Source organism: Trachypithecus francoisi, unplaced genomic scaffold, assembly GCF_009764315.1.
Source record: "Trachypithecus francoisi isolate TF-2019V2 unplaced genomic scaffold, Tfra_2.0 Lachesis_group19, whole genome shotgun sequence".
Lineage (NCBI taxonomy): Eukaryota > Metazoa > Chordata > Mammalia > Primates > Cercopithecidae > Trachypithecus > Trachypithecus francoisi.
This window is the reverse complement of record NW_022681464.1, coordinates 4,526,242-4,553,144: the sequence shown is the minus strand read 5'-3', so window position 1 is coordinate 4,553,144 and position 26,903 is coordinate 4,526,242. Positions and strand designations below refer to the sequence as shown.

At 38.7% G+C, this 26,903-nt stretch overlaps 1 protein-coding gene across 1 annotated transcript in view; it reads left to right on the top strand.

The window, feature by feature from the left end:
- The window catches only part of ME2 (malic enzyme 2), a 79,557-nt gene extending 52,654 nt beyond the window's left edge, over nt 1-26,903 (top strand). Inside the window, exons 11-16 of the mRNA XM_033177708.1 lie at nt 1,194-1,308; nt 2,839-2,981; nt 10,208-10,310; nt 17,736-17,806; nt 18,430-18,528; nt 26,039-26,903. Of these exons, the coding sequence (XP_033033599.1) occupies nt 1,194-1,308; nt 2,839-2,981; nt 10,208-10,310; nt 17,736-17,806; nt 18,430-18,528; nt 26,039-26,206 (699 nt within the window). The 3' untranslated portion in view covers nt 26,207-26,903. The remainder of the gene's footprint in view (nt 1-1,193; nt 1,309-2,838; nt 2,982-10,207; nt 10,311-17,735; nt 17,807-18,429; nt 18,529-26,038) is intronic.

The following is a 26,903-nucleotide window of genomic DNA, read 5'->3' as shown; positions in this document are numbered from 1 at the left end:
TTCAGGAGAAGTCTTCTTTTTTACCAAAATAAGAATATGAACTTCTCAGGTGGTTTTTGCATTCAGTATGATTTTGTCTGCCTCAGATCTTTGAGAAACTCTTCATTGTTCTAGTCTGTCAGTGGTATCTCTTCTGGCTTTGTGGCACTACTAAGAATTTAACGTTTATGGTTTTTGACCTGGGATTTGGAAAAGAAAACATGTATCTTCATTCAGCCATCTTTAACCAGAATTCCCTGTTCCTGTTGTTTCTGAACTCTTGGTAGTACAAGTCCGTGGTGGCTGTCTGCAATTCTGAAATCCTAAAGGCTTTGAAATTCCAAAATTTTTTCCGAAATTTATTTTGGTGACCAATCTGATTGCCCTGAACTTACCTAGTAGCAAAACCTGACTCAAACTACAAAGAAGCTCTTGGTAATCTTAACCTTTTGTATTTGATGTGACTATTCGTAAGTTTGTTCAGTTATGGAGTATCTGTTGGGAGGGAGAATATGTAATATTTTATATATGCCATATTGTATTTCTAAAATATGAAAAATTCTCATCCAGGAGTGGTGGCTCATGCCTGTGGTGGCTCAGCTTCCCACTTTGGGAAGCTGAGGTGGACGGATAGCTTGAGCCCAGGAGTTTGAGACCAGCCTGGGTAACATGGCAAAACCCCATCTCTACAAAAAAATTAGCCAGGCATGGTGGTGTACGCCTATAGTTCCTAAACTATAAGTAGTTTAGTGTGCCTAAACCACTCTGGAGGCTGAAGTGGGAGGATCACCTGAGCCCAGGGAGGTAGAGGCTGCTACTGCACTCAAGTCTGGGTGACAGAGTGGTACCCCATCTCAAACCAACCAAATTAAATTAAATATAAAAAATTCCTAATTCCAAAACTCATCTACCCCAGATAAAGGATTGTAGGCTTTTGTGCCATATTGGACTTAGGAAGACCTCATAGAGTAAATGCATTTTTTAGAGGAACTAGAAAGTTTCTAGGAATAAGGGGAAATTAGATTTTTGTTTTATATTTGAGTTTATGGACATGATGAAGATAGAATTGGAAGATACGGGTTGAAGAGGAAAGTAAATGAAAATGAAAAGACATTTCTATTGTAGAAACAATGTGTAACTCATAATGATGTCTTTTTATTTCATCCTTAATATGTGTTGACTAAAAAAATACTGTATTTTATCTCAAAATTTAGGGGCGGAAAGCAAAAATAGATAGTTATCAGGAACCGTTTACTCACCCAGTCCCAGAGAGCATACCTGATACTTTTGAAGATGCAGTGAATATACTGAAGCCTTCAACTATAATCGGTAGGTAAAGTTATTCTGATAAATAATTTTACTCCCTAACTGTATGTTGCCAGTCATAATTACCATGTAGGATTACTAAAAATGAGTTGGCAGTTTTATGTTTTACCTAGCTTTCAGCTTGTACAACGTTTTTCTATGATAACTTTTTGGTTACCATGCATGAAATTCAGTTACCAGATGTTGCTTTATACTTTTAGGTCCTAGACACTGTGTAGTCGATCATGCTTTCCTTTTAGAGTTGGTATTACTATTGGACTCAAAACATGAAAAAGACCAAAGCCATTTGCAGATTTTACCAGGGAAATTCTGTGCAGACTCAAAGTTTTCGTGGGCAACAAAGCTGAAAACTTTGAGTGTGGCATTGCATAGCTGCCATCAGACTATGCCATCATGGCATTACCTTCTCAGCAGAAAATGTAGAAGTGTTTAAAAGAGGAGCTATTTAATTTTCTATATAACTGTAAGTTGTTTTGTTTTCTTTTTTCTTTTTTTTTTTGAGATGGAGTCTTGCTCTCTCGCTTAGGCCGGAGTTAGCTCACTGTAACCTCCGCCTCCCAAGTTCAAGTGATTCTCTTGCCCCAGCCTCCCAAGTAGCTGGGATTACAGGTACCTGCCACCACACCCGGCTAATTTTTGTAATTTTAGTAGAGATGGGGTTTCACCATGTTGACCAGGCTGGTCTCGAACTCCTAACCTCAGGTGATCCACCTGCCTCGCTGGGTGAGACTCTGTCTCAAAAAATAAATAAATAAAAATAAACAACTCCCCATTTTCCCCACCCCCCACCCCCTAACAACCACCATTCTACTTTTTGTCTCTATGAATTTAACTACCTCATATAAATGGAATAACATGGTATTTTTCTCTTTGTGACTGGCTTATTTTATTTAGCATAATGTCAGGTTTCATCCATGTGGTAGCAAGTTTTATCTTCCCAATTAGAGTGATGAAGATAGTTGTGTACTCTTTTTAAAAATTGGCTGGGCATGGTGGCTCACATAATTCCAGCACTTTGGGAGGCCGAGGCAGGCAGATCACCTGAGGTCAGGAGTTTGAGACTAGCCTGGCCAACATGGCAAAACCCCGTCTCTGCTGAAAATACAAAAATTAGCCAGGTGTGGTGACACACACCTTTAATCCCAGCTACCTGGGAAGGTGAGGCATGAGAATCACTTGAACCCAGGAGGGGGAGGTTGCAGTGAGCTGAGATTGTGCCACTACACTCCAGTCTGGGTGACAGAGCGAGACACTGTCTCAAAAAACAAAAAGTTGAAAGAATAAAATTTCCCATAATTTACTGTGTGTATAGTAGACAATAAATATTTAAGTGAGAACTTTCAGCATCTTGTTTTTTCTTTTCAGATTTGAGATTGCGTTCTCATAGATTTTGCATTGCTGAGATAGTGCTGTCTTTGTGATGAGATATTACCTGTGTTTTTGTTATTGCAGGCCTATTGTAGAAATGCTATTGATAAGCATTGCTTTTATACCTATAATAAAGTTGCTATTTTTCCCTCTTACTTATTACAGGAGTTGCAGGTGCTGGCCGTCTTTTCACTCCTGATGTAATCAGAGCCATGGCCTCTATCAATGAAAGACCTGTAATATTTGCATTAAGTAATCCTACAGCACAGGCAGAGTGCACGGCTGAAGAAGCATATACACTTACAGAGGTATTACTAATCACATGAATTGATATGTGTATTATTTTCCCTCCACTAGCTTATTAGTTATACATTCTTACACAGCTGTTCTAGTGGTTTTCCTAAAGATTACAGCATGCATCTATGGGTGATCAAAGTCTGATATAAATCATTGCCAATTATGGGAAACAAGTACTTGATAACTCCATTGAAATGCCCTCACACTGTTTGCATTATTGTTGCAAATTTTAGTGTTCTATGTATTTTAAACCCAAAATACATGATTGTTATATTTTACAAAAATTATTCAGATTTACCTACATTTTAATTTATGTATCACTATTCTTCCTGCAAGTCTGCTTCTACCTAGGATCATTTTCCTTCTACCAGAATAATTCCTCTATTTAAGTGTAGGTCTAATGAATTCTCTTAGTAATTTATTTTGCCTTCATTTTGAAGGATATTTTCACTGTGCATAGAAGTAAAAGTTGGTAAATACTTGAGCATTTTGAAGATATTTTACTATTTTCTGACTTTCGTTTTCTTTTTGATAACATATCATTGTCTTAGGTTTTTAACAGTTTGACTACGGCAGACCTATGGGTGGCTTTCTTTGTATTTATTCCACATGGGGATTATACTGCTCCTGAATCTGCAGCTTGATGTCTGTTTTTGGTTTTCGTTTTTTCTGTTTTGAAAAAATACCAGCTAGTATCTCTGCTTTGGCCACATTCTCTTTCTCCTCTTATGGGACTCTAATTATATGGTCAGAGATATATCTCACATATCTTTTACACTGTTTTCTATATATATTATCCTTCTTGCTCTCTGTGCTTCAATCTGGTGATTTCCTTTGGCCCTGTCTTCTAGTTTGCAGATTCTGTGTTCAGCTGTGCTCATCTGTTGTTAGGTTCTTAATTTTAGTTACTGTGTTTTTTTCATTTGTAGAATTTCTGTTTTATCTGTATAGGAATTTATTAATTTAGTAACAGACTTAAAATCATGTACTGTAGAAACAATCAATTTCTAAATATTGCTTTTTTGTACTTACATTTCATGAAACATTTCTTTTTACTCTCTTCAAGTGCATCATCACCATCAGTGTTTGTCTTTTCTAGGGCTTTTTTTTTTTTTGAGTCATCTGACAGCTGTGGAGAACAAATTTTTATTTACATCCAAACTGTTTAAGATTGACTACTTCTAGATCTTTGACACTACCATGGGATTATAGCCCAATTACAAATATCTGCCTATAAATCACTCGACATTTGGGTTTTTTTCCTACCATTCTGTAAGGATGTAGTTGTAATCTCCACAATTACTTTCTATATTGTTCTGGTAAGTGATCTAACTGGCTCTAGGAAGTGATTTTTAAAGGCTTGTTTACAATGATGTCTAGCAACTGTAATTGCTAGATTACATCCTTGAGATTAAGTAATAAATCTGTGATACATTTTTTAATCTTCACTCCTTTAAAAAAAAGATTTTTATAATAGAAAAATATTATAGTGTATGTCTTAAAAGCTAAGGATTCTTTTAAAAATATAACCACAGGGCCGGGCATGGTGGCTCACGCCTGTAATCCCAGCACTTTGGGAGGCCGAAGCAGGCGGATCACGAAGTCAGGAGATTGAGACCATCCTGGCTAACACGGTGAAACTCCGTCTCTACTAAAAATACAACAAAAATTAGCCGGGCGTAGTGGTGGGTGCCTGTAGTCCTAGCTACTCGGGAGGCTGAGGCAGGTGAATGGCGTGAACCCAGGAGGCGGAGCTTGCAGTGACCTGAGATCGCACCACTGCACTACAGCCTGGGTGACAGAGCAAGACTCCATCTCAAAAAATATATATATACACACACACATATATGTGTATGTATATATGTGTGTGTATATATTTATGTATAACCACAGTACTGTTATACCTCATAATTTGAACAATAATTATATCTTGTCATTTAATTTTTTTTTTTTTTTTTTTTTGAGACAGGGTCTCCCTTGGTCGCCCAGGCTGGAGTGTAGTGGCACAGTCATAGCTCACTGCAGACTCCAGTTCCTGGCTTCAAGTAATCCTCTTGCCTCAACTTCCTCAGTAGCTGGGACTACAGGCAAGCACCACCATACCCAGCCAATTTTTTAATTTTTATTTTTGTAGAAACAAGGTCTTGCTTTGTTGGCCAGGCTGGTCTCAAATTGCTGACTTCAAGTGATCCCCCTGCCTCAGCCTCCCACAGTGCTGGGATTACAGACATGAGCCACTGTGCCCCACCTAATTTCTTGAATATATGAATTACAATTAAAATTTTCTGATGGTAACAAATATCTCACTCATTTTTATTGTCTATCTTTTGTTCTGTCTTGGTTATCAGGTTTGTTTATAAGGCTAATTTGTACTTCGTTTTTTGTTTTGTTTCGTTTTTTTGTTTGTTTTGTTTTTCACCTGCCTCAGCCCCCTGAGTAGCTGGGCTCCTGCCACCATGCCCAGCTAATTTTTTTGTATTTTTAGTAGAGACAGGGTTTCACCACGTTAGACAGGATGGTCTCAATCTCCTGACGTCGTGATCTGCCTGCCTTGGCCTCCCAAAGTGCTGGGATTATAGGCGTGAGCCACCACACCTAGCCTGTTTCTGTTTTTTTTTATTTATTTATTTATTTTTTTTTTATTTTTTTATTTTTTTTTATTTTTTTTTGAGACAGAGTCTGGCTCTGTCGCCCAGGCTGGAGTGCAGTGGCCGGATCTCAGCTCACTGCAAGCTCCGCCTCCCGGGTTTACGCCATTCTCCTGCCTCAGCCTCCCGAGTAGCTGGGACTACAGGCGCCTGCCACCTCGCCCGGCTAGTTTTTTGTATTTTTTTTTTAGTAGAGACGGGGTTTCACTGTGTTAGCCAGGATGGTCTCGATCTCCTGACCTCGTGATCCGCCCGTCTCGGCCTCCCAAAGTGCTGGGATTACAGGCTTGAGCCACCGCGCCCGGCCTGTTTCTGTTTTTTTTAATTGAGGGATGGATAGTGTAGAAAAAGAACTACAGCAATAATTTAAGGCTGTGGATAAAGTTATCTTTGGAGAAAGGGACTTTACTTTTTCGAGCAGATCACCATAATCCAGTCAGGATGTGGTCCACATGAGACCTGGGGTATTTCCAGTTTGCCCTTTCTCCTGGTATCCACTGCTTTGGGTATGAATCATCAAAAGTCCTGAGGTATTTATCAGCACCTCTCATCCTTAATGGTACCTGAACATCCATTTTCCTCTCTGTCATCATGAGACTTTGGGTAGCTTTGCTGTTCGGGGTCTCAGCCACAGCTTTTGATTTGGAAATCAGCAGTCATTTTGAGGGGAAGAGCTTCAAATGCTAGGCTCATATATCTTGCTTCCCTTTTCTCTTGGATCTTGGAAACCACTCTTCCCCAACACCAAACTCTCACTATCCTGTTAGGTCTCTACTTCCTTACAAAAATTTTTTAAAATGTATTTTATCTGGTTTTTTAAATTGTAACCAGAGGAAAAATTGGTATGAAATAACCCAGAAAATCATTGCCAAAGCAGAACTCTCAGAAGTTCTTGAACTTAATATTCATACTCTTGATATATTTGGCATTCTTTTTTTCCCATTGTTGAACACTGTGTAGGCCAGGCACAGTGGTTCATGCCTGTAATCCCAGCACTTTGGGAGGCCGAGGTGGGCGGATCACTTGAGGCCAGGAGTTCAAGATCAGCCTGGCCAACGTGGCGAAACCCTGTCTCTACTAAAAATGCAAAAAAATTAGCCAGGTGTGGTGGCTCATGTCTGTAGTCCCAGCTACTCAGGAGGCTGAGGCTGGAGAATAGCCTGAACCCAGGAGGTAGAGGCTGTGTGAGCCGAGATCATGCCGCTGCACTCCAGCCTGGGCAACAGAGCAAGACTGTCTCAAAAAAAAAAAAACCTTTATGTTGACATATATTCTCTCCAAATTCTTTTGCTTCCATATGGCCACTCTGTTAGTCAAAATAAATTCTCGTGACTGTTGGTTTCCAATTGATATAATAATTATTGAAATCTCTTCTCCTAAATAAATCACAGAATCATCATACAGATATTTAAAAATTAGTCTCTTTAGTATACTGTCTTATCTTTTTATTACTTTTAGTTTGATTGCCTGTCCTCTTCACCAGGCTTTATTACTTAAAACTAATGATTATTGCTCCCCAAATTAAATCTTAGTCATCTACAATGACTGTTTGGTAAGTGTATTAAATGCATCATGGATCGTTGACATTTCCAAAATATGAAAAATTTAAGTATTTCGAGCAGTAGTTGTATATCACCAGAAGACTGCTCATTTAAGAATTTTATTTTTTGAGTAAATATTGTAATAAATGTACATTATTGGGATACATAAAAATTCCCCAAGGAGACTAGTTTGATATACTGTATTTCATCAGTTTTAAGATGAAGGATCACTTGAGCCCATGAGTTTGAGACCAGCCTGGACAACATAGCGAAACCCTGTCTGTATAAAAAATTTTAAAATTAGCTGGGCATGGTGATGCACACCTGTGGTCTTAGCTACTTAGGAGGCTGAGGTGGGAGGATTGCTTGAGCCCAGGAGGTTGAGGCTGCAGTGAGCTGTGATTGTACCACTGCACTCCAGCCTGGGCAACAGAATGAGACCCTGTCTCAAAAATGTAATAATAAAAAGAGCATTGTGTCATAGTTTACTTTTACATAAATTATTTCTTAGTGTTACATGAAATAATGGCATAGAATTTGAGTAGTCATCACCTGTTAAATGTTTAGTCCCTTTTTGTTTTCACCATGGAGATGTTACTCCAACACCCTTTGCTGCTCAGCGAGAAAAATACTTAAAAAAAAAAAATCTTCATAGTTGAATTGTCAGCTGCTTACATAGGGCAACTTGGACTTCAGAATAAGAATATCCTATTATTAAAACCTGGCCACGTTTAAGCCATGGATTAATTATTGGGTTAAATGGACAGGGGAGGCAGGGATGATGACCTGGAGAACGTGAACTGCTATAGAATGTTGTCATTATTGAAGAGTTTTCCCAAGATCTGTCTTTTTTTTTCTTTTTTTTTTTTTTGAGACGGAGTCTCGCTCTGTTGCCCAGGCTGGAGTGCAGTGGCATTATCTCATCTCAGCTCATTGCAAGCTCCACCTCCCAGGTTCATGACATTTTCCTGCCTCAGCTTCCTGAGTAGCTGGGACTACAGGCGCCAGCCACCGGGCCTGGCTAATTTTTTGTATTTTTAGTAGAGACGGAGTTTCACCATGTTAGCCAGGATGGTCTTGATCTCCTGACGTCATGATCTGCCCACCTCAGCCTCCCAAAGTACAGAGATTACAGGTGTGAGCCACTGCACCCAGCCAACCAAAATCTTTTTGAATTTCCAAACTTAACTGATATCATGGGAACATTTTTTCCATGACGTGCTATATTGTATAATCTACCTTATAAGACTATTAAAATTAATGGTGCCAGAAAAATAAGTGTGTACTTATTGTGATAACATGTATGACATTAACCATGAACTAACCTTAATTGTCAAAGAAACAAAGTTTTTAGTCATAAGTAATGTTTGGAACAGATAGAGAATTGTAATAGCTATCCATAGAATAGGTAGAAAATGATATAACAATATGGAGTTGCAAGTCTAAGATAGTCAGCTGTGCCCTACTAGCATAGTTAGCTTGCTTCTACTCTTAAATCTTGTATCATTTTGAAATGGAAAGTATTTCCTGTAAAAGTAATGCTTACTCCGCATTGTTGACCTTCAGATTACCTGGAGTCAAATTCTTGAATGTTAAATCCACTAAAGCCAAGGGTCTACAATACTATAAAGAGTAATAATACGATTAATTCTCTTAGAAATACTGAATATGCCAGTAACATTTATTATATGCCGTTACAGAGCATAGTATCAAAATTGGATAGATGTGACAAATTTGGAGAAGTTTTCTTCTTTAACAAGGCATCAGGCCATTTGTTTTCTTGGAGTGATACTATGGTCATGCCACATGCCTGTGTTATAAACTGCCTACTGCTGGGTATTATAGCATCATTGAAAACCTGTGGCTGTGGAGTTACAAAAAAATCTAGATTAAGATTTAACTACTACAGTTTTGATGTGTGACTTTTGACAAAGTATTTGAAAATAGCCTTAGTTTTCTGATTTTTTAAAATTAGTGAAATGGAGATGATGATGAAGTTTTCATGATGGCAAATTGACTGAGTTAACACATATAAAGTACTTGGTAATTAGTTTTAGCAGTTATACAGTAAATGACGGCCATTTGTTTTGGTATTTCCCCTTCATTCATAGGTGTTTATATTGGTCTTTATAATATGGAATGATATTTATTGGCCATTTACATTTTAAATTTCTTTTTTTTTTTTTGAGACGGAGTCTCGCTCTGTCGCCCGGGCTGGAGCGCAGTGGCCGGATCTCAGCTCACTGCAAGCTCCGCCTCCCGGGTTCACGCCATTCTCCTGCCTCAGCCTCCTGAGTAGCTGGGACTACAGGCGCCCGCCACCTCGCCCGGCTAGATTTTTGTATTTTTTTAGTAGAGACGGGGTTTCACCGTGTTAGCCAGGATGGTCTCGATCTCCTGACCTCGTGATCCGCCCGTCTCGGCCTCCCAAAGTGCTGGGATTACAGGCTTGAGCCACCGCGCCCGGCCTTTAAATTTCTTTTTCTTTTTTTTTTTGAGATGGAGTCTTGCTCTGTTGCCCAGACTGGACTGCAGTGGCATGATATCGGCTCACTGCAACCTCTTCCTCCCAGGTTCAAGTGATTCTCCTGCCTCAGGCTCCTGAGTAGCTGAGATTACAGGCATGGGCCAACACACCCAGCTAATTTTTTGTATTTTTAGTAGAGATAGGGTTTCACTATGTTGGCCAGGCAGTCTCAAACTCCTGGCCTCCAGTGATCTGCCCACCTCGGCCTCCCGAAGTGCTGGGACTGCAGGTGTAAGCCGCTGTGCCTGGCCTTAAATTTCTTAAAAATAAGTGTCTGGTTTTTAAATTTTTAGTAATAAATGATGTTTAACTTTATTAATTATTTATTGAATGTATGCTACACATAAAACCTCATTCTAACAAACAATTGTAATGAAAAGATTGTTATATAGTATATTATGCTTTGTTTCCAAGTAATATATTGGCCTACTTTACTCCAGGACTTGATTTTGTATGAATTCACCCCAATTTTCTCATCCACAGAAAATAACAAAATTGAAGTTATTCCATCTTCTTAACAGGGCAGGTGTTTGTTTGCCAGTGGCAGTCCGTTTGGGCCAGTGAAACTCACAGATGGGCGAGTCTTTACACCAGGTCAAGGAAACAATGTATATATTTTTCCAGGTAAATGCCGTCATTATTTATGTTATAGAGCAATAGTTAATTATGTAAAAATACTTAATGGAATTCTTTGGAAGATTGAAATGAGCAATAGTATTAAAGAATTTTGGTATAAATGTACAAGGAAACTCAAGGAATTCATTGAATTCAGCATGCTCCATTTTCTCTGAAAATTTATTCATATTGTTAATTAAATTTGTTTTTATTATAGAAATAATGTATTGCATGATTTGTAAAAATGCAGAGGAACAGAATGGCGCAAAATTCTGTAACCCTCTCTATCTCTCCTTGGTGTACCTCCTTAATCATACTTCCCAAAACCATTGTCAGTGATTTGCTGGGAGTTTTTCTGGTGGTTACCATCGTGACTGATAAATTTGTCTCCCAGGTTCAAGCAATTCCCCTGCCTCAGCCTTCTGAGTATCTGGGACTACAGGCATGCACCACCACACCTGGCTAATTTTTATATTTTTAGTAGAGATGGTGTTTTACCATGTTGGCCAGGCTGGTCTTGAAATCCTGACCTCAGATGTTCCGCCCATCCCAAAGTGCTGGGTTTACAGGTGTGAGCCACCACGCCCAGCCAGGTGTTCTTATTTTTTAAGATACAACCACTATACTGGTATCACACCAAAGGAAATTAATAATAATTGTTTAATATCATTTATTATTAACTCAGTTCAGCAACTTATTTTTATTCCCAATACCTTTTTTTTAATTTTAGAATTGCTCTTTCTAAGTAACTACTTTAAAAATAAAAATGGCTACAGTATTCTTTCAGCTTTTTCTGGAGAATTATTAGGATACCTTTTAATATTTCTTCCTTTGTGCTGTATTTTCCATAAATTTCTGGTGATCCTCAGTTGTCTCTTTCTTTTAAGCAAGACTATGTTGAGTAAAACAGGAATTTTGTATGATTTTCTTTTGCACTTGTGTCTTTTTTCTTCTGGTAGGTCTTTACCTGACTCGCTGACAGCAGGCTGTAATTAAGATATGACAAGTAGTCTTATAGTTTATATAGGCTGGCATCAGGCAAGCATGTATAACTATTGTTAAAGAAGGTATTTAGTCTGTGAATATCCTGGTGCTTTTCTATATTTTTCTCCTTTTTTTTGCCCCTTATGTTTTCCTGTTATCTCTTGAGACCTAACCTCTATAATAGAAACTGTCCCGTCATCCATGATCTCTTTCTAGAACTTGATAATGTTCAAACTCAGTATGTTCTATTCAGTAACATTTCTGTGGCCTAAAAGGCATGAGGGCAGGAAAGGCAATACTTTTCTGCTGATTTTAACAAAACTATGTTTTTTAACTTTTTTTTTAGTTTCAGGGGTACATATGAAGGTTTGTTAGATAGGTAAATTGTGTGTTGCAGGGGAGTTCATGTATAGATTATTTTGTCGTCTGGGTAATAAGCATGGTACCCGATAGGTAGTTTTTTGATCCTTACCCTCTTCCCGCCCTCTACCCTTAAGTAGGCCCCAGTGTCTGTTGTTCCCTTCTTTGTGTCCATGAGTTTTTATCACTTAGCTCCACGTATAAGTGAGAACATACGGTATTTGGTTTTCTGTTCCTGTGTTAGTTCACTTACGATAATAGCCTCCAGCTCCATGCATGTTACTGCAAAGAACGTGATCTCATTCATTTTTATGGCTGCATAGGATTTTTAAAAAATTTATACACATGGTGTATATGTGCCACATTTTCTTTATCCAGTTTACCATTGATGGGTATTTAGGTTAATTCTATGTCTTTGCTATTGTGAATAATGCTACAGTGAACATACACATGCATGTGTCTTTATGGTAGAATTATTTATATTCCTTTGAGTAATACCCAATAATAGGGTTGCTGGGTCGAATGGTTGTTCTAAGTTCAGCAAAACCATTTTTTATATCATATTTGGGTATTAAGGAATTTAGCAGTTGATTATTTTTATGTAACCCTTTAAAGTCCTAACTTTAATAACAGTTAGGGATACCATAAATATGGACATTAAAAATGACCTGGCCAGGCATGGTGGCTCTCACCTGTAATCCCAACATTTTGGGAGGCCGAGGCAGGAGGATTGCTTGAGGCCAGGAGTGTGAGACCAGCCTGGGCAACATAGTGAGACCTTGTTTCTTCCAAAAATTAAAAAAATTAGCCAGGTGTGGTGGTGCACGCCCCTAGTCCCAGCTAGTCAGGAGGCTGAGGTGGAAGGATCACATGAGCCTGGGAGGTCCAGGCTGCAGTGAGCCATCATCATGCCAGTGCACTCCAGCCTGGGCAACAAAGTGAGACTGTCTCAAAAAAATAAAATAAAATGACCTGGCATTTGAGGTAGAAATGAGCCTAAAAATAGGAGGATTGACTGAAAGTCTGTTGATAAAGCAACTTAAAAAAAACTCTGTTAATATTTGAATGACCTAGTTTAGCAACTATAACAACTGGATGAAATTTTTTTTTAAGACCATAAAAGGGTCAAAGGGATAAGATACTGACTCTAATGGAATATTGGGGAATTCTAGACCAAGTAACGTTAGGGAGGGAACTAAGGCACAGAGCCAGCTCTTGAAGCCACTTTTACAGTGGAAACACAGACCAGGAAGAAAGTGGCTAAGAGGTACAGCTGTGCTTTTCATGGAAGGTGGACAAGATCGGCACAATGTCCAAGTCTGGTACCACCTCCCACTCTGAACTGAAACCCTAAAGTGCTGTACCTTGGATTGGGGGTATAGTTTGCAGCAGCAGTGGGTGATTTAGAAAACCTCAAGCCTCTGTTCGGGACTGCCAGTGCCCACAAGTGCCCAGCAGAAGCAAATAAAAATTTCTCTGAAATAAGATAATACTATCCTAGTCCTCAAATTATTTCTATAAATTTTCAAATACAACCTAAGTGGAAAAATAAAAAAAGATAATGAGGCACATAAAGAGACATAACAACAGAAGCCAAAACCAATGAAAACAAGAAAAAGACATACTGAAACCCTAGATATAATGCAAATGCTATGAAACAAATATGCTTATTATATTTATAGAGATAAAAGCCAATCTTGAAAACTTAGACAAGTACTATTAAATTCTAAAATTGAAAAATGTAGTAATCTGTAAGATCTGAGTGGGCTAGGTGTAGTGACTCATGCCTGTAATCCCAGCACTTTGTGAGGCCAAGGTGGAAGAACTGCTTGAGCTCAGGAGTTTTGAGACCAGCCCTGGCAACATAATGAGACCCCCATCTCTACAAAATTAAAAAAATATATATATATATTAGTCAGGCATGGTGGCATATGCCTGTAGTCCTAGCTACTCAGGAGGCTGAGATGGGAGGATCACTTGAGCTTGGGAGGTCATGGCTGGAGTGAGTCATGATTGGGCCCCGATGCTCCAGCCTGGGTGACAAAGCAAGACCCTGTCTCAAAACAAAAAACAAAAAACACTGAGTCAATGAGGCTTATGGCAGATTAGACCAGAGAGAATTAATCAACTGGAAAATATCTCTGAAGAAACAATCCAGAATGCAGCACAGAGAGACCAAAAAAAAATAGGTAAGGGACATACATTTCATTGATAGATCTTTAATCGAAGTCCTAGAATAAATGAGAATGAAGCAGAGGCAACATGTGCTGGCCTCATGGCTGACTTATTTTTAGAACTGATGATTGACAATATTCAAAAAGCTCGCAGAAACCCATGTGGGATGCATAAAAAGAAATCTACATCTAGGAACATTACTGTGAGGCTTCAGAATCACCACAAAGAGAAGAATATGAAAGCAGCCAGAACAAAAAGATTTCCTTCAAAGAAGCGACCAACAGACTGACAGTAGACTCCTCAGTGACAATAAGATCCCAAGGCTGCAGAATGACCTATGAAAGTTGCTTATGGGAAATACTTGCCAACCTAGAATTCATTACACAGTGAAAATATCCTTCAAGAATTAAGGCAAAGTGAAGACATTTTTCAGAAAAACAAAAAACCAGGGATTCACCACCTGGCAGACTGTTTTTATATTAAAGGAAAGGAAATTTTGTTCCTTAGGGAAAAAGAAAATAATCCCACATAGAAACTCTAAGGTGTAGGAAGGAATGAAGAGCAAAGAAAGTCTATGAATAAGTGGGTGGGTACAACAAAATGAATGTTGTTTATATAGAATGAAACAAACATGACATGGGATTTTGAAAAATATATATAGAAAGAATTAAAATGCACAACAACAGTAACTCTGTTAAATAGAGTTAAGCTGTTATGAGGGACTTACATTGATTGGCAGAAAGGTAAATTAAAAATTAATGTGGAGCGGGGGATGTTGGCTCACACCCATAATCCCAGCACTTTGGGATGTCAAGAGAGGAGGATCACTTGAGGCCAAGAGTTTGAGACTAGCCCTGGCAACATAGGGAGGCTGTGTCTCTACAAAAAAAAAAAAAAAAAAAAATAGCCAGGTGTGGTGACATGTGCCTGTAGTCCCAGCTACCACAGACACAGAGGACGGAGGATCACTTGAGCCCAGGAGTTTGTGTGGCAAACTTTGGTCGTGCCACTGCACTCTAGCCTAGGCAATAGAGTGAGACCCTGTCTCAAAAAAAAAATTTAATGTGGAATGTTGGTAGTTAAAGATGCATGATATAAATTTTAGGATAACCATTAGAACACTACAAAGACTTCCTGTTTATGGTAAGGTAATGTTGGGATGAAATGAAACAACAAAAATCCGAAAAGCAAGAAAGAAGAGGAAAAGGAACATAAAATAAGCAAGGCAAGATGAGATGAGAGTGATGAGACTGTGTTTGGGGGCTAAATCTGCCCCAATCACTTAAAAAAAAAAAAAAAAGTAAAAACTACATTAAATCTAGATGAACCAAATTATCTACTTTAAAAAACGCTATTAACCATGTGATCTTCTCGGCCATGAGGTAATCTGATGACTACCCTTCCTCAAAGCCGATTGGGATATTCATTGAATAGAGTAAAACAGTGTTTCTAGGCTGGGAGACACCAGACATAGTTGAGGACAGAGGTGCTAGAAAATAGGAAGTTTAAAGGCTTGTACGATGATGCTCAGAGGAGGCAAACCCCACCCCATGCTCATAGCTTCCAATCATTTTCTCTAGTTCTTAACCCTTAAATGTGAAAAATGCTTGAAGATTACTAGTCATATGAGGAAAGTCTCTTTATGAAAGATTTTCATAAAAGACCAAAGCAGACAAACAGAAAAAGACATATTGGGGAAAAAAAAGGATAATGGGAAAATTTAAAAATTACCAATATCCTCAGGATGACAAAATATTATATCCTATAAACAAGACAGAATTTTATTTAAAAAAAAAATAGAAAGCGAAACAAGCTCCTAAAAATAAAGTTTGATAGTAGAAAGATTAGAAGAAAAAGATGAGTAAGTTACCTAAAAAGAGAGCAGAGGACAGGAGAAGGAAAATAAAGAAGAAAATTAGCCAATCCAAGAGGTACAATATCAGAAAATATAAATGTCAGGGAACAAGAACAGAAAAATGGAGGGAAGTGAATCCTCAAAACTTCACAAACATTTCCCAAAAGTGAAAGACTCATGTTTTCAGATAGGAAGCGCCTACTCACTGAATGCTAAACATGATGAGTTAAAATAATGCACATCAAGGCACAGTGTTATGAAATTGCAGACCGTTAGGTATAAAAATAAGGATCTGGCTGGGCACGGTGGCTCATGCCTGTAATCTGAGCACTTTGGGAGGCTGAGGCAAGAGGATTGCGTGAGTCCAGAAGTCTGAAACCAGCCTGGGCAACATAGTAAAACCCTATCTCTACAAAAAATAAAAAAATTAGCCAGGTGTGATGGTACATGCCTGTAATCCCAGCTATTCAGGAAGCTGAGGTAGGAGGATCGCTTGAGCCCATGGAGGTTGAGGCTGCAGTGAGCTGCGATTGTGCCACTGTACTCCAGCCTGAGTGACAGAGCGAGACTCTGTTGCCAAAAAAAATTTTTTTAAGGGATCCTACATGCATCCGGATATTAAACAAAAACAATCACCTAAACAGGATCCGAACTCAGACTGATGCTTCTCACCAGCACAGGAAGTTAATAGTATTGAAATAATACCTCACAGTTCTGAAGGAAAAATATTTCCAAGACAGAATTCTAAACCTAGACAAGCTATCAAATATAAGTAGAAAGAAGTAAACACATACATTCAGAAATGCAAGATTTCAAAAAATATATATCTCCCATGCACTGTTCTTCGGAAAGCCATGGGAGAATGTAGCCTACCAAAAGAGGGAGTGACAAAGTAGGAAAAGTTGAATTTAGGAAATGGAGTCAACTTAGAAGCAAAGAGGCCCATGATGATAAAGGGATTTTCTAGGATGAAAGCTCCATAGCTGGAATGGGGGACAACCAGACCAGAATGGAACTTTAGCAGACTTATTCTAGAGCATGAAATTCAAGAATATATAAATTAACTAAAACAGAAGAAAATTTAGACAATTGAGAATTCCAGAGTGAAATAACAATGTTAAATACTAAAAAATCAAAGTAAAGGAAAAAGGATCATTATTAACTTCAGGAAAGACAAAATTCTGCAGAAAACAAAAGTAATCATGATATAAGCATTGAATATTGATTGAACCAAAATTATGCTCTAACTATATCAGGAAGAAGAGAGAAAGCTGAAAATATGAAAGAGCACTACTTACTCTTACAGGAAGGAGTCAGTGATCTCCAAAACAGAAAATGCAAGATCAGCACAGTAAGAGAAGGCAAAAAAAGGAAAAAAAAAACAAAGAGAAAAAAAAATCACAAGAAACAAGTTATTCAAGAGAGAGAGAGAGAGAAACAATCAGCTAAAAATCCGCCCGCCTCGGCCTCCCAATGTGCTGGGATTACAGGCGTGAGCCACCATGCCCTGGCTGACATGGTGAAACCCCGTCTCTACTAAAAATACAAAAAATTAGCCGGGCGTGGTGGTGAGTGCCTGTAGTTCCAGCTGCTCAGGAGGCTGAGGCAGGAGAATGGTGTGAACCCGGGAGGCGGAGCTTGCAGTGAGCCGAGATCGTGCCACTGCACTCCAGCCTGGGCGACAGAGCGAGACTCCGCCTCAGGAAAAAAAAAAAAATTGAAAGTCATTGCCTCTGTAGAGCAATAAATGGAGTGTTAGAGGTGGGCTGGGAACTGGTGTTAAAACAAGCGTTGATGAATTGTATGTATTTGTCATTTTCATAAATGTAAAAACTAAACGGAGAAAAGCCATTTGATATTTCTGAAATTACTTACGAATAAGAATCATTAAAGATGGTTTGATTTTAACTCAGATTTCTGTTTTTTCTTGGCTGTTTTCTGTTTGGGGGCAGCTGTTTGGGATATGGATGGATTACCGTTTATTTGCCTGAATATAGGAATTGACTTCTTTCATAATTTGAAAAGTGACCATACTAAGTAAACTTTAAAATGTATTCTAGGTGTGGCTTTAGCTGTTATTCTCTGTAACACCCGGCATATTAGTGACAGTGTTTTCCTAGAAGCTGCAAAGGTAAATGTTTTAAATGTTGCTTATTTTATAAAGGATGAATTATGAAGGTGAATAGATCTGAAAATTAAAAGCAGAGAGAGAATGGGTTAAATCTGCCTTATTAATGAAAAGGAAGTTACTCATATATTACTTTTATGGTTTGCCTATTTATGCATAAAATTGATTTTTTTAATCATGACCTTTCAAATGTTTGTAAACTGAATCCTCTCATTTTAATAACATTTAGACTATACTTGCATTATATAACTCCTTGCGTGCTTTTAATGGACAAGTACTGGTATTATTTGGAGTGCTGGCCTATGGGAGCTCCAGACTTTGAAGTATTTCTGAAGAACTCGCATTAATACAATTAATGTCTGTTTTCAAAGTAGCCACTGCAATTAAGCCAAGCTCTACATGTATAATATAAAGTAGAATATAATCAATAAGTCTTTAAATCTGGTTATTTATTGTTTAATGATAACAGTTTTAATTTCTGCAGTGGTTTAAGTGTATTCCTTCAAGAAATAAGGGGAATTATATTACCTGTATTACTCTCTGTTTCCCCACTGCTTTTTCCATTTTCCTGGGTCCTTATTCTGTTATTTAAACAAACAAGAGCAAAATGCTGTTTTTCTCTTCAGGCACTGACAAGCCAATTGACAGATGAAGAGCTAGCCCAAGGGAGACTTTACCCACCACTTGCTAATATTCAGGAAGTTTCTATTAACATTGCTATTAAAGTAAGTAGTAACTTAAACTTCTTCACATTAATTTTAATGACATTTTCTTATACAAGAAATACAGGTTTACTAGAGATAAATCTGAAACTTTTAGAAGGCTGCAAAGAAGAAATTTTAGGCCCGTATTCTTACTATCAGAATATAACACACATGATTATTTTGGGCTTGTTGCCTTCTAGACTTTTTTCTTTGCAAACACATACATGCATATACACATGCATGTAGTCACTTGTGCCTTTTTAAAAAATTATTTTAAAGAATAGAGATGGGGTCTCCCTGTGTTGCCCAGACTGGTCTCTAACCTCTTGGCCTGAAGCGATCCTCCTGCCTTGGCCTCCCAAAGTGCTTGGATTACTGGCATGAGCCACAGCACCTGACCTGTGCCCATTCTTATAATTGGTTTCTTACTGCACTTTTTCCACTTAATATATTGTAAGCCTTTTCCATGTAAGTTAATAAGAATTCTCATGTATGTGATCATTAATGCTGCATGGTGTTCTCTTTATATCAAAATGTGTTTCATCATTTCTCTGTTTTTGGACATTTAAGTTTTTAGCTTCTTATTGTTAGAAATAACACTGTAGGCTGGGTGCAGTGGCTCACACCTGTAATCCCAGCACTTTGAGAGGCTGAGTCATCTGAGGTCAGGAGTTCGAGACCAGCCTAGCCAACATGGTGAAACCCCATCTCTACTAAAAATACAAAAAAAGTTAGCTGGGCATGGTGCTGGGTACCTGTAATCGCAGCTACTCTGGAGGCTGAGGCCAGAGAATCACTTGAAACTGGGAGAAGGAGGTTGCAGTGAGCCAAGATCGTGCCATTGCACTCCAGCCTGGGCCACAAGAGTAAAACTCCATCTCAAAAAAAAAATAAATAAAAATAAAAAAATGTTTAAAAAAGAAAGAAAGAAATAACAGTGTAGTGAACATTTATCCTTACAGATAAATATTTGTGTGTACTTTGTGTGTATTTGTGATGGTTTCTTTTTTTTTTTTGAGACAGAGTCTCGCTGTGTCTCCCAGGCTTGAGTGTAGTGGTGGGATCTCAGCTCACGGCTCACTGCAACCTCTGCATCCAGGGTTTAAACAATTCTCCTGCCTCAGCCTCCCAAGTAGCTGGGATTACAGGCACCCACCCCCATGCCCAGCTAAGTTTTTGTATTTTTAGTAGAGACAGGGTTTCACCGTGTTGACCAGGCTGGTCTCGAACTCCTGACCTCAGGTGATCCACCCAACCTGGCCTCCCAAAGTGCTGGGATTACAGGTGTGAGCCACCACACCCGTACTGTGATGATTTTTCTTTGCAATAAATTCTAAGCTTAAGAACAAAGGTTTTTAAGGTGTTTTAAGGCTTCTGATGCATATTGTCAAATACTCTCTTCAGAAAAAGAAGTACTGATTTATATTGCAGCAATTAGATATGAGTGTATCTTTTCCCACACTTTTGCCAATACTTACAATTATTTTTTTAATCTTGCATATTTACTAGGTAAAATTGTTTCTCATTATTAAGGCATTATTAGTGAGATTGAATAATTTTTTGTTTATTCAACAATTGTATTTCTTCAACGAACTACTTTTTCATGACCTTTGCTCTTTTTTATATTGGATATTTGCCTTCCTACTTTCTGGCATTGATTTCTGAGTGCTTTATATATATATATATATATATATATTTATTTATACTTTAAGTTCTAGGGTACATGTGCATAACATGCAGGTTTGTTACACATGTATACTTGTGCCATGTTGGTGTGCTGCACCCATCAACTCGTCAGCACCCATCAACTCGTCATTTACATCAGGTATAACTCCCAATGCCATCCCTCCCCTCTCCCCCCTCCTGGGCTTTTTATATATTAAGTGTAGTGATCTTCCTGTTCGCTGTGGTGCAGATATTTTCCCATTTGTCGTTTGTTTTAAATTTATAGAATTGTTTGACATGTCTTTTTAAAGTTTTTTATGGAATTATTTGTTTATTTTGTGGATTCTGTCCTCACCTTTTATGAATATTAATGCCTTCTCTCACTCCAAAATCATAACTATCTACTTGCATTATCTAAAATAAAACTTTTCTTAATCTCTCTGGGATTTATTTTAATGTATGATACGAGAAAGGGAAACATTTTTTCCTGAGTAGTTAACCAGTTGCCCCAGCATTGTTTGTTGATTAATGCATCCGTTGTTTACAGTTAATTGGGAATTGAATATGTTCCTGGGATTTCTATTCCTGACCATTTTTGTTTACTATCTGACACTGTTTTAAATTTCATAATGTGTGTAATGTGGTAACATTTGGTACTTCATCTTTCTCATCATTATGCTTTTTCAGTATTTTCTTGACTGTTCTAAATTGTTTACTTTTGGACAAATTTTTGTATCTGCTTTTTTAATTTTAAAAAACTTTGCAACTTTGTATGAAATTGTTACATTTATAAATTGGTGAAATTGAGTCTTTCAGTATTGAGTATTCTCTAGTCACTATTTATTAAGATATTTTTTAAAAAGTCTTTCGGTATAATTTTGTTTTCTTCATCTGAATATGGCTACTTTTTCCTAAATATTTTTAAATTTCTGTTATTCTAATATAATAAAGACTTTTTTCTTTCCAAATATTTTCTCACTGATCATTTCTAATTTATAGGAAAAGTTAGGAATAATAATACGAATTTGAAAACATTCATTTTTATGAATTTACTTGATGACCAGTTTTTTGAACAATCTTATTTTAATAGTTCTTCATTTCATTTGGAATTGTTTTAATTGTCTGCAAGTAATTTTTTCTTTTTTTAATATGCATAGTCTGTTTTTCTCTAACTATAAATTAGCTGAAACTGTAGAATAGTCTTTTTTTTTTTTTTTTTTTTTTTTTTTGAGACGGAGTCTCGCTCTGCCGCCCAGGCTGGAGTGCAGTGGCCGGATCTCAGCTCACTGCAAGCTCCGCCTCCCGGGTTCACGCCATTCTCCTGCCTCAGCCTCCCGAGTAGCTGGGACTACAGGCGCCCGCCACGTCGCCCGGCTAGTTTTTTTTTTTTTTTTGTATTTTTAGTAGAGACGGGGTTTCACCATGTTAGCCAGGATGGTCTCGAACTCCTGACCTCGTGATCCGCCCGTCTCGGCCTCCCAAAGTGCTGGGATTACAGACTTGAGCCACCGCGCCCGGCCAGAATAGTCTTAAGCAATTAGGTTAATAAGGGTATTCTTGTATTTTTTTTTTCAATTTAGAGACAGAGTCTATATTGCCAAGCTGATCTCAAACTCCTAGGCTCAAGTGATCCTTCTACCACAGCCTCCTGAGTAGCTAGAGGCACATGCCACCGCACCTGGCTAACATCTTTGTATGTTAATATTAAATATGATGCTAGCTTTTGATTGAAATAAGTATTTTCTACTTTTTAAAAGAAGTAGTCTTCTATTTCTAGATTACTAAGATTTTTCTTAAACATGAGGATTGACTATGGAATTTATCAACTTTGGAATTTATTTCACTTCTGTACAGGTGATCATAAAATTTTATCATTTTGACTAATAAATTTATTTATTTATTTATTTATTTTGAGGCAGGGTTTTACCCTGTCACCCAGGTTGGAGTGCAGTGGCATGATCTCAGCTCACTGCAAGCTCTGCCTCCCAGGCTCAAGCGATCCTCCCACCTCAGCCTCCCAAATAGCTGGGACCACAGGCATGTCCAGCTAATTTTTTTTTTTTTTTTTTTTGCATTTTTGGTCGAGATGGGGATTTGCAGTGTTGCACAGACTGGTCTTGAACTCCTGAGCTCAGGAGATCTGCCCACCTTGGCCTCCCAAAGTGCTGGGATTATAGATGTGAGCCACTGTGGCCAGCTTTGACTCTTAATTTTATTATTGCATTATTTTGGTGCCTGTCACCTAAGCAAAGATTGGGAATTGGTAAAGGATGGTATGTTTAGGGAATAATAGTTGAGCCTGGAGTCTAAGGAACAGGTAGGGAAATGGCATAAAAGAAAATCTGAAAGTTATATTAAAGATAGCTGTACAAATATACAAATGCCAGCCTAAAGAGTGTGATTACCTTCTACTGCAAAACAATTGAAGATTTTAGAGCCTAGAACTAGGATGATAAGAGTCCGACTTTAGAATTTATGGAATGATATTACAGGTGGGGGAGATTTTGGAAGATACTGGTCAGTTAAGAGATTACTGGGCCAGACACAGTGGCTCACTCCTAGAATCATAGCACTTTCAAAAGCCAAGGCAGGAGAATGGCTTGGGGCTGTAAATTTAAGACCATCCCTGGATGACAAAGCAAGACCTCACCTCTACCAAAAAAAAAAAATTAGCCGGGCACAGTGGTATGTACCTGTAGTCCCACCTACTCAGGAGGCTGGGGTGGGAGGATCACTTAAACACAGGAGGCCAAGGCTGCAGTGAGCTATGATCATATCACTGCACTCCAGTGTGGATGACAGAGCAAGACCCTGTCTCTAAGGAAAAAAAAAGAGAGAGAAATAATTGGTATGTCCAAATGAGAGGCAGTACATGAGGTCATAGAAGACCTCTGCTTGGGATTAGTATAGGAACACAGGCCCAGGTTCATGTCTCCTTGCGTTTCCCCAGAGGCAGGAGTAGAGAGTGTGCTGCATCTGCAGTGGCATAGGCTTTTCTTTTTAGAAACAAAGAAGAAAGTGGTGAGTAGAGGAGGCAGAGCTTTGTGTCTGTCCCAACCTCAAACAGCCATTGATTCACCCCTTTGTCTCTATGAGCAGGGCTGTTTGTGTTCCTCTGACAGCCACCAGTCACCTCCTGCATGCCTCCAGGACCAAGGGGAGCTTTCTCCAATCTCATGCCTTGTCCCTAATCTTTTTCTGTGGGTACCACCAGCCTGTGGGAAAGAGATTTGCAGTGAGTGTGAGCCCCCCTTATGTCTAAAGCTTGCAGTTCTGGAATAAAACACTAGCTCTCATTGACCTTTGGCAGTTTCTTAAAATTTTAGCTGACTTCTTATTGTATGCATGGTGGCCACTGCCTCATTCTCTCTCCCATGCTGTGCCACAAGTGAGAGTTTGTATGTCTACTCTGCTGCCTTCTCTCCTTCATTCATTTGTTTATAAATTTATATTTATTATGTTAATTATACTGCTTACTGGCTTTAGAACACCTCCCACCACCCCTCACATCAGGCAGGCCACGTGCTCAGCTCTCCAAGGTTGGAAGGAATGAGGAAAAGTGTGTTTATTCCATCTTTCTGGAAGCAAAAATCTCTGCCTGTCTTTTTATATCATTCCTGTTTTTCCTGTTTAGTACAAAAACTGAGAAGAGCAGTTTGGTCAACAAACTCTACTAATGACATGTGTTATGTTTATTTGGCCCTTGGGTTTTTTGTTTGTTTGTTTGTTTTTGAGATGGAGTCTTAACTCTGTCGCCCAGGCTGGAGTGCAGTGGTGCAATCTCAGTTCACCACAACCTCTGACTCCCAAGTTCAAGTGATTCTCCTGCCTCAGCCTCCTGAGTAGCTGGGATTACAGGTGCCTGCCACCACGCCGAACTCATTTTTGTATTTTCAGTAGAGACAGGGTTTCACCGTGTTGGCCAGCCTGGTCTCAAAACTCCTGACCTCAGGTGATCCATCCGCCTCGGCCTCCCAGAGCGCTGGGATCACAGGTGTGAGCCACTGCGCCCAGCCAGCTCTTAGGTTTTTAACCTTCTCAGATCTTTATTGCAGTTACCTGCCACTGAGGATCTAGCCCTTCCCTACTTCTATTTCCTAGTCAATGATGATAAAACATTAGTAAAATATGTTTTCTATAATAGAACAGAAAACAATTGAACATATTTTCTATCACAAAATACAGTGAGATGGAGCTCTTGGTACCAAGGATTATTATTATTTTTTTTTTTTTGAGACGGAGTCTCGCTCTGTCACCCAGGCTGGAGTGCAGTGGCCGGATCTCAGCTCACTGCAAGCTCCGCCTCCCGGGTTCCCGCCATTCTCCTGCCTCAGCCTCCCGAGTAGCTGGGACTACAGGCGCCCGCCACCTCGCCCGGCTAGTTTTTTGTATTTTTTAGTAGAGACGGGGTTTCACTGTGTTAGCCAGGATGGTCTCGATCTCCTGACCTCATGATCCACCCGTCTCGGCCTCCCAAAGTGCTGGGATTACAGGCTTGAGCCACCGCGCCCGGCCCCTAAGGATTATTTTTTAATCACCATCTTATTCTGAGATTTTTCTTTTAGAAAGTTGAAATACGAAACTTTAATAATGGTTACCATTCGGAATGAGAATTAGAGGAGGAGAATGACACCTTATAATTGTTTGAATTTTTTCTACCATATGTCACTACATTTTTTAAGTTAAAAGAAAACCTGCCAGGCACGGCGGGTCATGCCTGTAATCTTAGCACTTAGGCCGAGGCGGGCGGATCACCTGCAGTCAAGAGTTCAAGAGCAGCCTAGCCAACATGGCAAAACCCCATCTCTACTGAAAATACAAAAATTTACCAGATGCGGTGGTGCATGCCTGTAGTCCCAGCTACTGGGGAGGCTGAGGCAGGAGAATCGCTTGAACCCAGGAGACGGAGCTTGCAGTGAGCTGAGATCGCGCCACTGCACTCCAGCCTGGGTGACAGAGTAAGGCTCTGTCTCAAATAAATAAATAAATAAATAAAACCATGACTTGAGAACTTTACTGTGTGAGAGGCACTGTGCTACCCTGTGAGGAAGCGTTTCACATTCCTCATTTTATATCAGAACTGAGGCTCAAGGGCTTATTCTCACCACCAATCATGGTATGTGGCTTGGGTGCAAAATTTGAAATTCAAGCCACCTTTGGTGGGGAGTAATCAAGCTTACTGTTGAGGGTCTAATATCTAGACTCAGAATGCTTTGGGTTTGAAACAGCTTTCACATAACTACCTTGGGCAAATTACTTAAACTCCTCTCATTCCTCACATGCAGAATGAGAATAAAGATACTACTTACCTCATGGGGTTCTTATGGAGAATAAAGGAGGTATCCTTGTAAAACACACAGAATGTGCCTGGCAGTCAGTGATAGTGGTGTCAGTTCCCATGTATAGGTTGTAGCTCTGCATTTACTTGACTTTATAGTTCTAGTGTCTAACTCTGATTTATAATAATTACTATGCCTCTTAATTCAAATTCTAGAGTAGAAACCTCTCCTCACCTTGGGTTGGGTTTTCATCCTGGTCAAGTTGGCTATGATTAGGAAATAGTCTCTGTGGCCCTCTAGAAAGGCCACCCTTTCAGCAAGACTGGGAGGAATGACATAGGCTGGGCAGATTACCTAAGTGTATTTACTTGAATCATACACAGTAGAACTTAAATGTGTTTGGTTTTATCTTTTAAACTTTCCATAGTTTCCACATGTTTTGAAAGGAGTCAAAGTAACGTTACTTTTTATTTTGAAAAAAGAAAACTGCCATTCTTTTAAACTTATTTTCCTGTGTTATAATAGTACGTTGTCTCTCTAATAGGTTAATACTCAGAGCCTACACAATAACCTTATTTATTTTTCAGGTTACAGAATACCTGTATGCTAATAAAATGGCTTTCCGATACCCAGAACCTGAAGACAAGGCCAAATATGTTAAAGAAAGAATATGGCGGAGTGAATATGATTCCCTGCTGCCAGATGTGTATGAATGGCCGGAATCTGCATCAAGCCCTCCTGTGATAACAGAATAGAAGCACTCCCCTGATAAATACTTTCTGTGCTCCAGGGAACTCCTTTTTTCAGACAAGAAGAGATAATGTCCTCAGTTTTATGGTGTTTTCTGTGTTTTGTTCTGCCCAGCCACTTTGGTTGACGTATTTTTTTCCATGCGTCTCCACATCTGTTGGGGTAGACGTGTTGATTGATTGCATTGCCCACCAGCATCCTACAATCAGATAGTTGTGATGCTTTAATTCTAACATACAGCCCATACCACATCCAGGAGATGTAACAGGTGTGTTTGTGAATGTCTTCACTTACATTCTAATTCAGACTTACCAAAGTATTTGCTATTTACTATTATGGGTAATAATCTTCTCTCGCCTAGTTCTTTTAGAGCTACTAAAATAGGAATTTACTTTTATGGATAGAAGTACAGAATTTTGAGAAGAAACTAAATTTTAAGGAAAAATTGTCAGCATCTAAAAATGTTCTTCTACATCTGCTTCATCTTACCTTCATACTCTGAAATTCCCTTATAGCAGACAGAGCTAGGGAAACATTAAAATTTTACCCTATTTATTTTCTGGAACTAAATCAAGGCTTAACTATAACATTATGAGAGTAATGGGAACTACTGCTGGCTTTAAATAAATAAAAGTCATTGTTTTCAACAGTGTATAAAAATTATAGTGTAACCTTTTTATTTAATAAATATCTTACATTTAA